Source organism: Neoarius graeffei, chromosome 5, assembly GCF_027579695.1.
Source record: "Neoarius graeffei isolate fNeoGra1 chromosome 5, fNeoGra1.pri, whole genome shotgun sequence".
Taxonomy (NCBI): domain Eukaryota; kingdom Metazoa; phylum Chordata; class Actinopteri; order Siluriformes; family Ariidae; genus Neoarius; species Neoarius graeffei.
In genome coordinates this window covers 57,639,727-57,654,088 of record NC_083573.1, presented here as the reverse complement: position 1 = coordinate 57,654,088, position 14,362 = coordinate 57,639,727, and the positions used below count along the sequence as shown (strand labels likewise).

At 41.7% G+C, this 14,362-nt stretch overlaps 1 protein-coding gene across 1 annotated transcript; it reads right to left on the bottom strand.

Annotated features, from left to right (window-relative positions):
* Positions 1-7,958: 7,958 nt before the first annotated feature.
* Positions 7,959-13,689, bottom strand: rdh12l (retinol dehydrogenase 12, like). Its single transcript, XM_060922141.1, has 7 exons — positions 13,547-13,689; positions 13,230-13,342; positions 12,846-13,001; positions 9,194-9,298; positions 8,891-9,100; positions 8,582-8,774; positions 7,959-8,468 (listed from the first exon to the last, which is right to left on the bottom strand). The coding sequence occupies exons 1-7, from the start codon at positions 13,558-13,560 to the stop codon at positions 8,366-8,368; spliced, it is 894 nt and encodes a 297-aa protein (XP_060778124.1). The 5' UTR covers positions 13,561-13,689; the 3' UTR covers positions 7,959-8,365.
* Between the last annotated feature and the right edge of the window lie 673 nt (positions 13,690-14,362).

Below are 14,362 nucleotides of genomic sequence, written 5' to 3'. Positions count from 1 at the left end.
TAACCAAGATTAGTGCAACTGCAAACTGAAACAAGCTGGAAGAACTAGGATGTCATCAAGATTACAGAATTGTGGAGAGTTGGGACTGGCACAATATAAAGATGCTGAAGTGTGAAGCTGAAAGAGCAGAGCAAATGTGTGCCATAGGCACAGTGGGGCAGCAAAGATTATCAAGAGTGAGGCTGCTAACAAGGCTAAGGCTGGAGTGGTTGTCATGTCTACTATTGCCACTATTGACAACATTATGCTCAGTTCCTCCTTCTTCCTAGACTGATAACTAATTATTTGGTTCTCATGGTTTTTGTAGCCATTGACTCCATTTTAAGGGCCCAAAAGTCAAAGTCCCTCTTGTGCCAGGACCTGATCTTCCCAGGCAGTCTCCTGTCCCGGTACTATCCAGGTCCTTAAGGTGCACTGGGTAGCAACGATCTCCATTTCAGTAGCCCTCGGCCTCTTGCCTATTACATAGCTAGGGTTACAGTGGGGGGCTGGTCCTCTGGTAACCCCAAGGGTTTGACTCCCAACTCGCATCTGTATTATGGCATGCCTTGCCAGATGGCAGTAGGTACCATTTTTATGATGGTCTTTGGTATGATGCAACCACGATTAGAACTCACAATCTCCTGGTCGAGAGGCGGATACGCTAACCACTCAGCCAGCTTGTGGTTTAAGGGCCCAAAATTCATACACTCTTACATACTCATTCACACCTACCTACATTGTTTTGGAGAACATGGAGTAAAACACATAAAACATTTTTAAAAACATGGTACATAACTTCATCTCATCTCATTATCTCTAGCCGCTTTATCCTGTTCTACAGGGTCGCAGGCAAGCTGGAGCCTATCCCAGCTGACTACGGGCGAAAGGCGGGGTACACCCTGGACAAGTCGCCAGGTCATCACAGGGCTGACACATAGACACAGACAACCATTCACACTCACATTCACACCTACGGTCAATTTAGAGTCACCAGTTAACCTAACCTGCATGTCTTTGGATTGTGGGGGAAACCGGAGCACCCGGAGGAAACCCACGCGGACACGGGGAGAACATGCAAACTCCACACAGAAAGGCCGTCGCCGGCCACGGGGCTCGAACCCGGACCTTCTTGCTGTGAGGCGACAGTGCTAACCACTACACCACCGTGCTGCCCGGTACATAACTTACAATGCATGATTTACAAAGCTGAATGGATGTCGTATAAATGCTGAAACTGCTTCCAAGCATGTCAAAACAGGCTTAAAGGTGGTTCAGAAAACAGGGACCTTATGCTAGAAAATCTACAAATCGACAAAAAATAGCTACAAAAAATGAAACAAAACAAGAGAAACAAGACACATTCAAGTAATCACACACAAAATATTCCAAAGAACAATGGATCAGACTAAATTGTAAATATGTGTATATTTTTATAATGGACTACTGGTTTAAATACTGTTTTGGGCTCAGTATTAGAAAGTGGGTGAAATTAAACATTTCTATAGGACTTCTTTCTGTCTTTTTTGGTTTAAATGTCACTGTTGAATTGGAATTGGTTGCAGACCTGTTTGTGCATATAAATGCTCACTTACCTTTGCACTTAAACAAGAGCAAAGGTTTAAAAAAAAGCAAAAAAGGTTTGCAATGTTTATTCCATAAAATGTACAATACTGTATATGTATAGTATCAGTAATCTTTAAAATATTACTTCAGCGCATGGTGCAAGTGCAGGATTAGCTAATCATATACTGTACAGTTTGTAAAAAAACAGTCATTCTTTCATTCATTAAAATATATTGGATAAGTGAAGGAGGCACACTAAGATAAGCAAATAAATAATTAAGAACAATGATCAGACTGAACAAACACTACTCATCGCATAATCAAACACAGTGATCCCTTGTGTAAATATAAGCAATAACAATTTTCATGAAAAAAACACAAAACAAAACAAAAAAATCCACCCTGAAATATCAGTATAAGTCTCAATTAATCAGGTAAAACTTCTATATTCAACACACTCGTGGACAGCACACATTAACATGCCACTACCATGTCAGTGTCACTGCTGTGCTCAGAATGGTGTTGGTATAGCATTGTGTCAAGAGAGAGGAAACTTCTTCATATCAAGGATGATGTCATTCAGCTCTTATAATGTTAGCAATATAATTACAGTATTCTTTATTCATTCAATTGTCTTCAGTAAACGCTTTATCCTGAGCAGGATGACGGTGTGTCCACAGGCAATCCTTGTATCACTGGGTGCAAGGAGGGACAGTTCACCCAGCATGAAACTCTGTCGGTCACAGAGTCATAAGTTCTTCCTGTGCCAGAACCAGGCAGTCTCCCATCCCAGTACTAACCAGACCCTTGTGGTGCATTGGGCAGTGCTGATCTCCATTTCAATAGCCCTCGGCCTCTTGCCTATACAGCTATGGTTACAGTGGGGGCTAGTCCTTTGGTAACCACAAGAGTTTGGCTCCCCACTCGTATCTGTATTGCAGCGTGCCTTGCCAGACAGCAGTAGGTACCATTTTTAATGATGGTCTTTGGGATGACCCAACTGCGAGTAGAACTCGCAGTCTCCCAGTCGAAAGGCAGATACGCTAACCACTAGGCCAACTCGCAGTCAGTCACAGAGTACCATTCACATACTTTCATCATGCTTCCTATAATTACAATATACAGGAACCTATATAGTATAATTAGTATTTATAATATTTAGGCAGTAAAAAATTAGACAAATGTCATGGCAACATACTGCAAAACTCAAACCCCCTCTAGAAAATTCTGGACGAGACTGTGCTCAAAAGAAGCAAGCCAAGGGTTAATCCTATATAATAGCAATAAAATAATATTACTATGAACTCCATAAACTATGGGCTTGAAGCCCATAGTTTATGGAGTTAATATGGAACCAAACATGAAGTAGCACATTACTGTAGATGATCTTCAGAAAGACAGTGAAATGAACATTAACATTTAAAACTCATTATCTCATCTCATTCATCTCATTATCTCTAGCCGCTTTATCCTGTTCTACAGGGTCTCAGGCAAGCTGGAGCCTATCCCAGCTGACTACGGGCGAAAGGCGGGGTACACCCTGGACAAGTCGCCAGGTCATCACAGGGCTGACACATAGACACAGACAACCATTCACACTCACATTCACACCTACGGTCAATTTAGAGTCACCAGTTAGCCTAACCTGCATGTCTTTGGACTGTGGGGGAAACCGGAGCACCCGGAGGAAACCCACGCGGACACGGGGAGAACATGCAAACTCCACACAGAAAGGCCCTCGCCGGCCACGGGGCTCGAACCCAGACCTTCTTGCTGTGAGACAACAGCGCTAACCACTACACCACCGTGCCGCCCTAAAACTCATTATTTGCAGTTAATTATATACGGTTTCTGTTACATTCCTGAGACAGGAACCTCCTCAAATATGTAACAGAAACTAAATATTATAAACTATTTTATGTGACCGCCAAGCTGATGGTGGTTATTAAGTCATTCTCAGTCTCTGCCTGGTCAGGGTCACATTTAGGCTACTATTTGTTTATATTTTTTGACATAGGACCAACTACATTCTTAGAAAATATCACATAATTTGTAAATGTAAATTAAGAATGAAAACTTTGTGAGTGCAACTTAAAAAAAAAAAACAGTCTTGTGTATGAAATGCCAGTTGAGACCAAATATGAACTCAAGTGAAGTAGCTGAGGCTGAAGAGCTGTCAGAGCCAGAATTCATGGATCATAGGGACAGTTCTGGTATTTTTACTTTTGTTTTTTATTATTTATTTTTGAACCACTGTTGTCAAGTGTTTCCATGGGCACAGTGGTAGGATTTGTATTTAATTAGGCCACTTTGGATTCAGATACAGATATGAATATTTGGAGCACGAAACAGATATAAATAGTATCACTGTGTTACACCCCAGTATGCGTGCATGTTTAAGCAATATTTTGTTTTGCTGTCTAAATGCAACTATTTTGAGTCCAAGAAAAAAAAATATCCCTGAGGGGACAAAAAATCTCATCTCATCTCATTATCTCTAGCCGCTTTATCCTTCTACAGGGTCGCAGGCAAGCTGGAGCCTATCCCAGCTGACTACGGGCGAAAGGCAGGGTACACCCTGGACAAGTCGCCAGGTCATCACAGGGCCGACACATAGACACAGACAACCATTCACACTCACATTCACACCTACGGTCAATTTAGAGTCACCAGTTAACCTAACCTGCATGTCTTTGGACTGTGGGGGAAACCGGAGCACCCGGAGGAAACCCACGCGGACACGGGGAGAACATGCAAACTCCACACAGAAAGGCCCTCGCCGGCCACGGGGCTCGAACCCAGGACCTTCTTGCTGTGAGGCGACAGCGCTAACCACTACACCACCGTGCCGCCCCGGGACAAAAAATAAATAAATAAAAAAGCACAGCAAATAATATAGTCACTGCATAGTTACATTCCAACATGTTTATGTGAAGAGTAAACACCAACGGGCATGCTGTTATAGGAAAATTATCAGTGACTGCATGGCATGATACATTATCACCCAAGGTTCCGTTATTTTTCCAGTAGTAGAAAGTATTTTATTCCTTTTTTATCACTGTAACGTGCCAAAGATTGTGAATTTTTGTCAATTAAAGTAAACACATTCCCTCAACAGCTTGTATGGTTTTTTTTTAAAGATAAAAAAAGTAATTTCCTCTCAACTTCAAATCCTCTCTCATGGCAGAGAACAAAGTACAGCTCTCTCAGGCTTTTCACTGCACATGACTCATATGATGGAAGGAATCTGCCCCCAAGTGGTGGGACTGGAGTATGTGCATGTACACATACATATACATAGTGCCGTCTACACTTATTGGCACCCCTGGAAATCTTTGTGAACACAATGTAGTTGAAGCATGTTTCCCATTTAAATTGTACATTTTTGAGTTGACTGGAGTGTGTAGGGGCGGCATAGTGGTGTAGTGGTTAGCACTGTCGCCTCACAGCAAGAAGGTCCGGGTTCGAGCCTTTCTGTGCGGAGTTTGCATGTTCTCCCCGTGTCTGTGTGGGTTTCCTCCGGGTGCTCCGGTTTCCTCCACAGTCCAAAGACATGCAGGTTAGGTTAACTGGTGACTCTAAATTGAGCGTAGGTGTGAGTGTGAATGGTTGTCTGTGTCTATGTGTCGGCCCTGTGATGACCTGGTGACTTGTCCAGGGTGTACCCCGCCTTTCGCCCATAGTCAGCTGGGATAGGCTCCAGCTTGCCTGCGATCCTGTAGAACAGGATAAAGCGGCTAGAGATAATGAGATGAGATGAGATGAGATGAGATGAGATGAGATGAGATGAGATGAGATGGAGCGTGTAGGAACTTTCAAGCTGGAATCCATGACTTCCTGATTAACTGGGGTACAAATATGAGGTGACACAGAGGCCAAATTCCCTTAATCATCCATCAACATGGGAAAGATAAGAGAACACACAAACCAAATGAGGGAGAAGTGTGTTGACCTTCATAAGTCAGGGAATGGTTTTAATACATGCACACATTCGCCTGAAAATATCAATTTCTACTGTCAGAGCAATAATAAAAATGTGGACACCAACTGGAACTGTTACAAACTTGTACCTGGAAGAAGACCCAAGTTGATTTTGCCCCCATGTACAGTGAGGAGGATGGCAGCACGGTGGTTAACACTGTCGCCTCACAGCAAGAAAGTTGCGGGTTTGAACCTCACAGCTGATGGAGGCCTCTCTGTGTGGAGTTTGCATGTTCTGTCTGTGTAAGTTTCCTCCAGGTGCCCCAGTTTCCCCCCACAGTTCAAAGACATATAGATTAGGTAAAATACCCAGCCACTGGGGTTGCATAAGCCAGTGCATACTTAGTGCTGGTCCCAAGCCTGGATAGATTGGGGAGGGTTGCACCAGGAAGGGCAGCGGGTGTAAAACCTATGCCAAATCAAACATGCAGAACAGATCCTGTCATGTCATGTGGTGACCCCTAATAGGAGCAGCCAAAAGTAGTAGTAGTAGTAGTACAGTGGGGGAGGATAGTAAGAAAGGCCAAAAAACAAAGCAAAAAACAACTCCACCCCAAGGATCAGTGTTGGTAAATTACAAGAAAAAGTAAAACCTTGGGATTTCCAAGTCTCCAACCCCACCATCAGACACAATCTCCACGCCAACAGATTATTTGGAAGGTATGTCAGAAAAAAGCATTTTCTGTGAGTTATTCACAAATGTAAGCTTCTTAAGTTTGCAAAAAGCTACTTCAACTTTGACTGGAACCGTGCTCTGTGGTCTAATGTAACAAAAATTTAGCTTTTTGGCAATAAACACTCAAAGTGGCTTTGGCATAAAAAGAATGGTGGCTATAATGAAAAGAACCTGGTCCCAACTGTAAGATATGGTGGAAGTTATGTGATGTTTTGGGGCTGTTTTTCCTCTAAAGGCCCTGGGAACCTTGTTAGGATTCATGGCATCATGGACTCCATGAAATACAAGGACATTTTAAATTAAAAAAAAAAAAAAATCTGCCTGCCTCTGCCAGGAAATTAAAACTGGGTCATCATTGTCTCTTCCAGCAGGACAATGGTCCAAAGCATGCCATCCAAATCAACACAAAAATGGTTCACTGAATACAATCATGCTTCTGTCATGGCCATCTCAATCCCCTGACCTGAACCCCACTGAAAACCTGTGGGGCAAGCTGAAGAGGAGAGAACACAACAGAGGGCCTAGAACCCTGGATGATCTGGAGAGACTGTGTAAAGAGGAATGGGCTCAGATGCCCTGCTCTGTATCTCCAACCTTATAAAAATATTATAGAAGATGCAGTGCTGTTTTACTGGCAAAAGGAGGCTCTACAGGCGGCACAGTGGCGTAGTGGTTAGCGCTGTCACCTCACAGCAAGAAGGTCCGGGTTCGAGCCCCGTGGCCGGCGAGGGCCTTTCTGTGTGGAGTTTGCATGTTCTCCCCGTGTCCGCGTGGGTTTCCTCCAGGTGCTCCGGTTTCTCCCACAGTCCAAAGACATGCAGGTTAGGTTAACTGGTGACTCTAAATTGACCGTAGGTGTGAATGTGAATGGTTGCCTGTGTCTATGTGTCAGCCCTGTGATGACCTGGCGACTTGTCCAGGGTGTACCCTGCCTTTCACCTGTAGTCAGCTGGGATAGGCTCCAGCTTGCCTGTGACCCTGTAGAACAGGATAAAGCGGCTAGAGATAATGAGATGAGATGAGGAGGTTCTACAAAAGTATTAAATGTAGGGGCACCAGTAATAGCGACATGTGTTTTTGTTGAAAATCATTTACTTGATGAGGAATTTGTTTTTCTCTGAATAAGTTTATTTAATTGAAAGGTTGGATTTTCCCCTCATTTTCTCAGTGTGAGCTGAAGCTGCTTCACCAAAAGATGGACTTTTTCTAACCCTTTTTACTAAACTTTACAAAGGGTGCTAGTAATCACAGAGGACACAAATATATGATTATTTTTCCTTCAAGATGTAGCACAGTTTCTAGGTCACTATTTAATGTAAGCAAATCTGTGATACTGACCATATTAACTGCCATGTACAAAAGGGCAGATTTTCTGAGTCTTATCAGTTCCATTGAAGCATGTCGTCGCTGTCAGTTCAAAACCTGCCATGTGACCATTTAGGTCAAATTGGGTTCTCTATGCTGATTGGTCAATTTTGACCTCGTGCTTCCATTTATGCTAATTAGAAAAGCTAATAATAGAACAAGTAAACTTTTACTGGCTTCTCCGCTTGTTATTTCAGAGTTTTATTCAGTTTTTTACATCTCCTGTAAAAAAGGAAAAATGTCACCTAGCAGGTTTTGACCTGACAGCGACGATGTGTTCAAATGACAAGCTGATGGATTTAATCTAAAACGGATCAGGTTTTACACAAACTTGAGTCTGTGTCGACTCCAGTGCACACTCATTAAAGCAGAAAGGGGACATACCAAATACTAAGAAATGTAAAGATTTATTTGCAAGATTCCACTTTTCACTTGTGTTATTGTTAATATGATGTTATTGTTAATATGATATAGATCCTGCATGGTCAGGTCTATACATTTCAATCAGAAGTATAAAGAGCATGTCATTAAGTTAAAGATCTTATAGATATTCAGGAAAAAAAAAATGGAGGGGGGAGGGGAGTGTGTTTTAGTGGTAATTAATACTTGTTAAGATTCATTAGAAGTTGTAGTGTACAAGTCAAACCCATTAACACACTCCCTCCCAGACTTCCTCTTTCAAAAGAAAAACACCAACATGCACAAATCATTGCAATCAAGCCACGTCTCAGGCACTTTAATTCTCTATTGGGAAACTCTACTGAGCCTTCTGCATTACAAAAACGTCAGTTAGCAGATTTAGTCCCATGTTATTTTGAGCATCTGACAGCTAAGGTCCCAGAGTCGCTGTGCCATGTCATCATCCATAGCTGCATTAGAGCAACTTGCAGGTGCGCAGTCACTGCAACAAAGACAGTTAAAGTAGGGATAAAGTTTATGGTCTCAGGATGAAAATATAACCAGAGAATTATCCACATAATATACTACGTTAAGGTGAGCCGGATTTATCCTTACCTGTAATAGCTGCCGCTCTCCGTCTCCAGTTCAGGAGCTACTGCACAGTAGATAGTGGTTTGAGCTCCCTGTATTGAAGTCTTAGTAAAGGGCTTGATCAACCACATGACTGCCTGTTGAGGTCCATTCAGGTGCCTCCACAGTTCTGTCTGCACTACACCAGGGTGAAGAGCATAGGTCGTCACACCCGTACCTGACACACACACACACACACACGCGCGCGACTGAGCAGTCCAAACTAGCACGTACTACAAAACTAACTCAAACTCATATCAGGAAACTGCCTGATGAGCATGCCTTACCACTCACCCTGTAGTTTCTTGGCTAAGCAGCGAGTGAAGAGCACATTAGCCAGTTTGCTCTGGCTATAAGCTTTTGATTTATCATAGCTCTTCTCACTGTTAATGTCATCCAGATTTATGGTCCCCCACTTGTGTGCCATAGACGACACAGTGACTATCCGAGCTGGAGCTGATCTTTTAAGCAGGTCGATTAATAGAAAGGTCAGGAGGAAATGACCTACAAAAGCATGTGGGTCATGAAAATCAGCAAATATGTGGATATTATGCCAAATAGTAGGGCTTAACAACATACATTTCCATTAAAACTTACCCATGTGGTTGACTCCGATTTGCATCTCAAAACCATCTACTGTTTTACCATATGGACATACCATCACCCCAGCATTGTTAATCAGGATATGGAGTTGTTTCTCCTCTTGGGAAAGAAACAGTAAATCATGATATGGAATATAACAAGCTACAACATTAACAAGATATTTATGTTTGGCCATTTGTTTAATCCAAGTCCTTAATGTTTTTAAAAACATGTTGACCGACATGAAGATTGAGACATATTGCACAACATGGTAACAGAAGCTCAGCACCTGAATATTGTGTACCCAACAGTATGATGGCTCATTCTCATCTCGTTATCTCTAGCCGCTTTACCCGGTTCTACAGGCTCCAGCTTGCCTGCGACCCTATCTCTATCTATAGTCCCAGCTGACTACGGGTGAAAGGCGGGGTACACCCTGGACAAGTCGCCAGGTCATCACAGGGCTGACACATAGACACAGACAACCATTCACACTCACATTCACACCTACGGTCAATTTAGAGTCACCAGTTAACCTAACCTGCATGTCTTTGGACTGTGGGGGAAACCGGAGCACCTGGAGGAAACCCATGCAGACATAGGGAGAACATGCAAACTCCACACAGAAAGGCCCTCGCCGGCCCCGGGGCTCGAACCCGGACCTTCTTGCTGTGAGGGGACAGTGCTAGCCACTACACCACCGTGCCACCCATGATGGCTCATTCATTCCTCCAAATTCATTCCTCCTGATGAAAAACATCAGGGTCACTTCTAATTCCAATACATACATATGCAGCATGGTTAGGAGAACCTTACTTTGTCCAAGAACCTAGGAAACATATTATTTTAACTTGATTGGGGAAAGTTAGATCATGTCTACAATGTATCTAGGTTTGGACATTGTAACGTCTTTCTGGTTGGTCGCATTTGGATGTTTGAGTAGCTGCCTATACAAGCTCCAGTCAGTCCTAAATGCAGCAGCCAGAGGCTTTAAGAGAACTAAAATTCCAAAATTAATTACAAAATACTGCTGCTAAATTATAAAGCCCTAAAAAGTCTTGCCCCAATTTAAAAGGTGGCGATCTAGTGGTTCATGGACATGGAAACTGGGGTTGTCATCCCAACAGGGCTTGTTGTGACTGTGGTACCTTCATGCTCCTTCCTTTTAACAGCTTGGTTAAAAAAAAAAAAAAACAGATGGGTGACAAATAGGGGGAGGAGAGGGGGGTTGGGTCACTACCCTTTTCCAGAACAGCTTCAATGCATTTGGCATGGATTCTGCACATCTCTGGAACTGTACTGGACAAGTGACCACAATTGTTCCCAAAGAATGTTTCCTTTAACTTGTCGTTCATCTATAGGTTTACAGATCTCAGCTATGATGATCATATGCACTACATGTCAAATACGGTCCTGCCCAAACTGAATTTAGCAATTGATTTTAGATAGTATCTCATTTTTGTTGCCTTATTACACTGACAATCATGACCTCTTATTTAACTGCTGAACGTCACCATTTGTAATTTGCTATAAATTAGCTTGACTGTCAATCCCTGCATGAAATTTTAACCTTTTCTGAACTACTCATGTCTATGTTTTCACATTTAATTCTCAATGTTGAACAGTTTTTCTGAGTTTTCAGGTAGACCTTAATCCTCATTGGATCTCCCCACCCAACACAACAAAAACTCCTCTGTACTTTTCCTACTGCAACCCCACTATCCAATATCAACCGAGACTGTTTCCTCTTTCTGAGTATCAGTTCCTGTCACAATTTTCTTTCTGATGTTAAGAAAATTTTAATACCATTTTTGCTTCAGTTTGCTCATGAGATGTCTAGCTTTTGATTTATATGAATAAGTTTTGACTGCTGTTAAAAGCACAATATAAAATTACATTTGAAAACAAAGTAGTAGCACAACAGTGCAGTAAAAAAAAAAAAAAAAAAACCCAGGCTTATATCATGATCTGGAAGGCAGGTACCTCTCTTGCCACACTATTGCTGTGTATGAATCAGTTGTTAAGAAAAGGATTACACAAGAGAAGGAAGGGGGGGGGGGGGGGGGGGGAACTTCCACCATCAAATGACAAAAGGCTTTTCAAAATAAGAGCCTAAAACATGCTTTCTGGAACTTTATTGCATGTTCTTCCATTAAAACATGAGCAAAAATTAGATAACCTTAATCTGTTTTCAGCAATAAATCCCTGGAGTATAAGTGTTTAAGGTTGTTGCTTGCTTCCTTGCATCACTGGAGGCTTAATAGTTAATTGTGTATCAAATTATATGCATCCATACAGAGAGAATACTGGGGAGGTCAGATTAATCTAAACATGTAGTTGTCTTACCACCAGGGCAGGAATTTCATGAGGGCCACGGCCCTCGTGCCCTCTCAATTTGGCCTTGTGCCCTTGGAAAAAAAAAAAAAAAAATTATATATAATCTGCCGTAAGGCCACAGTGGCCTTGATGCCCTGTGGTTTTGCAGTCTGCCTCGTGACTGCCAATAGGCTTTAACATCACCTGTGTCTATTGAGGAAAAAAAATACATCTTTTGATGACATTCTGGATTCTTATTGGGCAACTCATCAGTGGTGGATCGGACTCGAGCCTGGCATGAACCGCTCCGACGTGCTATAATGACACCAATCTGTCACCAGCCAACCAGGAGACTTAATCAAACGCATCCTCTGCCCACTTGTGTCCGCGTCTGAGACGTTGAAGGAGGGAAGAAGTTGACTGAGGTAAGACTGTGTGATAAATTAACGAATGAATAAAAGAGGAATTTCAACATATAGGGCTGAAGTTTGTTACCGTTAAATAAGCATTGCTTGTACAGTCACATTATGTCGTTACAATGTTGACCCACTTTTAACGTGCCGAGTACCGACTGTAGCCGGTAACAAATGCTAATTAGCTTGCGGTCAAGTTTTTCCTTTGTCGAGCTTTAAGCGTAAGGTCATGGATGTTACTACTGCTTGTTCCTGCCGTAATATGATACGTGATATGTGCTGTTGTCGGTTCTTAGCCACTTTTTTAATCTATGCAGTTAGCATTGTTTTTTGTTACTAGTATTGTATGTTTCTTTTTGCTGTTTAACCGAAGTGTAACTGCTGCCATCTTGATGAGATCACCATCGCAAAAGATTTTCTCTCATTGTTTTTGGTGTCATTACAACATTAACATTTACCTTTATTCATTTTCATATACATTCTAGTACATGTTCCATTTACAGTCAAACATTTTGATGTACTCCAGACTCAATTTTGATTAATCAAAAATCTGCATAGTAGTAGTACAGTCTGAAGATGCTCTTGCACATTCGGTGTCAATTGAACAAAAATTATGGGAGGATATAGGTTTAATAAGTTTTAAAATTTTTGAAGTGAGTGATGGATTGATAAGTTTAGATGTGTTCAATATTTTCTTATCTTCAGACATAGTGTAGGATGTTTCTTTACCTGCTTGATAGTTTCGACTGAGACTCCAATCTTCCTCAGAAGAGTCATTAGTCCTTAAATTAAATTCATTATAGACGTGAACTTAAAATCATTGTTTTATTTTATGGCCTTCGTGCCCTGGCTTTTGGCCTTTGTGCCCTCAAAAAATTGACAGCACAAAAGGCCAAGTGGCCTTGCCCCTAAAATGACAAAATTCCAGGCCTGCTTACCACTATTGATATTCTGGGCAAATTCTCTGATGGAGCTGGAGTCGGACAGGTCAAGTTTTTTGCAGATAACATTCTGATTCCCAGAAACTTCTATGACCTCTTTCAGAGCCGCATCACCTTTCTGCATATCTCTACAGGCCATGATGACCCGCATACCTGGAAACAAACAGAGATAGAACTGATTAGATTAGATTAGATAAAACTTCATTGGTCCCTTTGGGTGGGTTCCCTCAGGGAAATTAAGAACTATATATTTCGCAACCTATTGGTAAAAATACACACTTCAAATCAGTGATCTACTGCTGGGTAAATTACAACTGCTGGTAGGCTTCAACTGTCAGGAGCAAAAAGACACTCCAGTAAATTATATAACTAAAAACATACCTCTTTTGGCCAAATCAATGGCAGTCTCTTTGCCAATCCCAGTATTAGCACCAGTAATCACTACAGTTTTGCCATCCAACTTGACATTAGATGACCATGGTCTAAAAAAGTTCCTGTTGAAATAATAATAATAATAATAATAAAAACCCAAACGATTGGAATAAGAAGTACATAAATTCGTCATTTCTCATAAACAGACATGATGCACAGACTCTAGGAGCCATTCCCTTCCTGCTTTAAGAGAATTCCTGGAGAATGCAGGCATCAACAGGTTTCAGTCATCTACAGCTTGAAAGAGCACAAATTTATCTCCATACCTCATGGCTTGCATGGTCACGGTGACAGGAACACACACAGATAGACAGAAATAACGAACTAAACAGCACTACAAACACTGCGGTTGGTGAATGGGGAGGAATTTAAGACGTAAACAGGAAACTAAACGAGTCCGTCACTCTGATTGGCTGCTGAGCGTCTCTCCGGAAATCCAATCGTCTGCCTCAAAATTCTCGGTCATAAAAATTCACACGTTTGGGTATTTGTGTGAAAGATGATGTAAATGACCAGTAAAATACTTCAGTGAAGTCGCTAAAACTGTGACATGAATTAATTCACGACCAACGAGGAGCTAAAATGTTACCCCAAGTAGCCTACACTTGATTTAAATATCTGAATTCGACAAATCATATAAAAAGAGATTAATCAGAGAGAGAGAGAGATTAAGTGCATGGTAAACCCTCAAAACATGATCCAACTGGGACACACACACTCAGACTCGAATTTGGATCAGCTTTCAGCTCCCAAACGACTCTTTCGACTCCAAAACAGATCATTGTCTTTTTTTTTCCCTAAACCGAATGAAGTTTACGTTATTGTGACCGGTGATTGTTATTCTTTGCTGAACTATGGCTGTCTCTATACACATAAACACACTTCTTCATTCACACTGAACAGTTCAGAAAGAGTCGTAGATGCGATTCGGCTCACAATGTTCATCTCAAAGAGTCGGTTCATAGAGCCGACTCGTTCGCGAACAACACGTCACTAGTGCAGGCTCCGGGCATGGAACCAATGGGAACCCAAAATTAGATTAAAAAATAAATAAAATAAAATAAAAAGTTGTTCAACTTTAA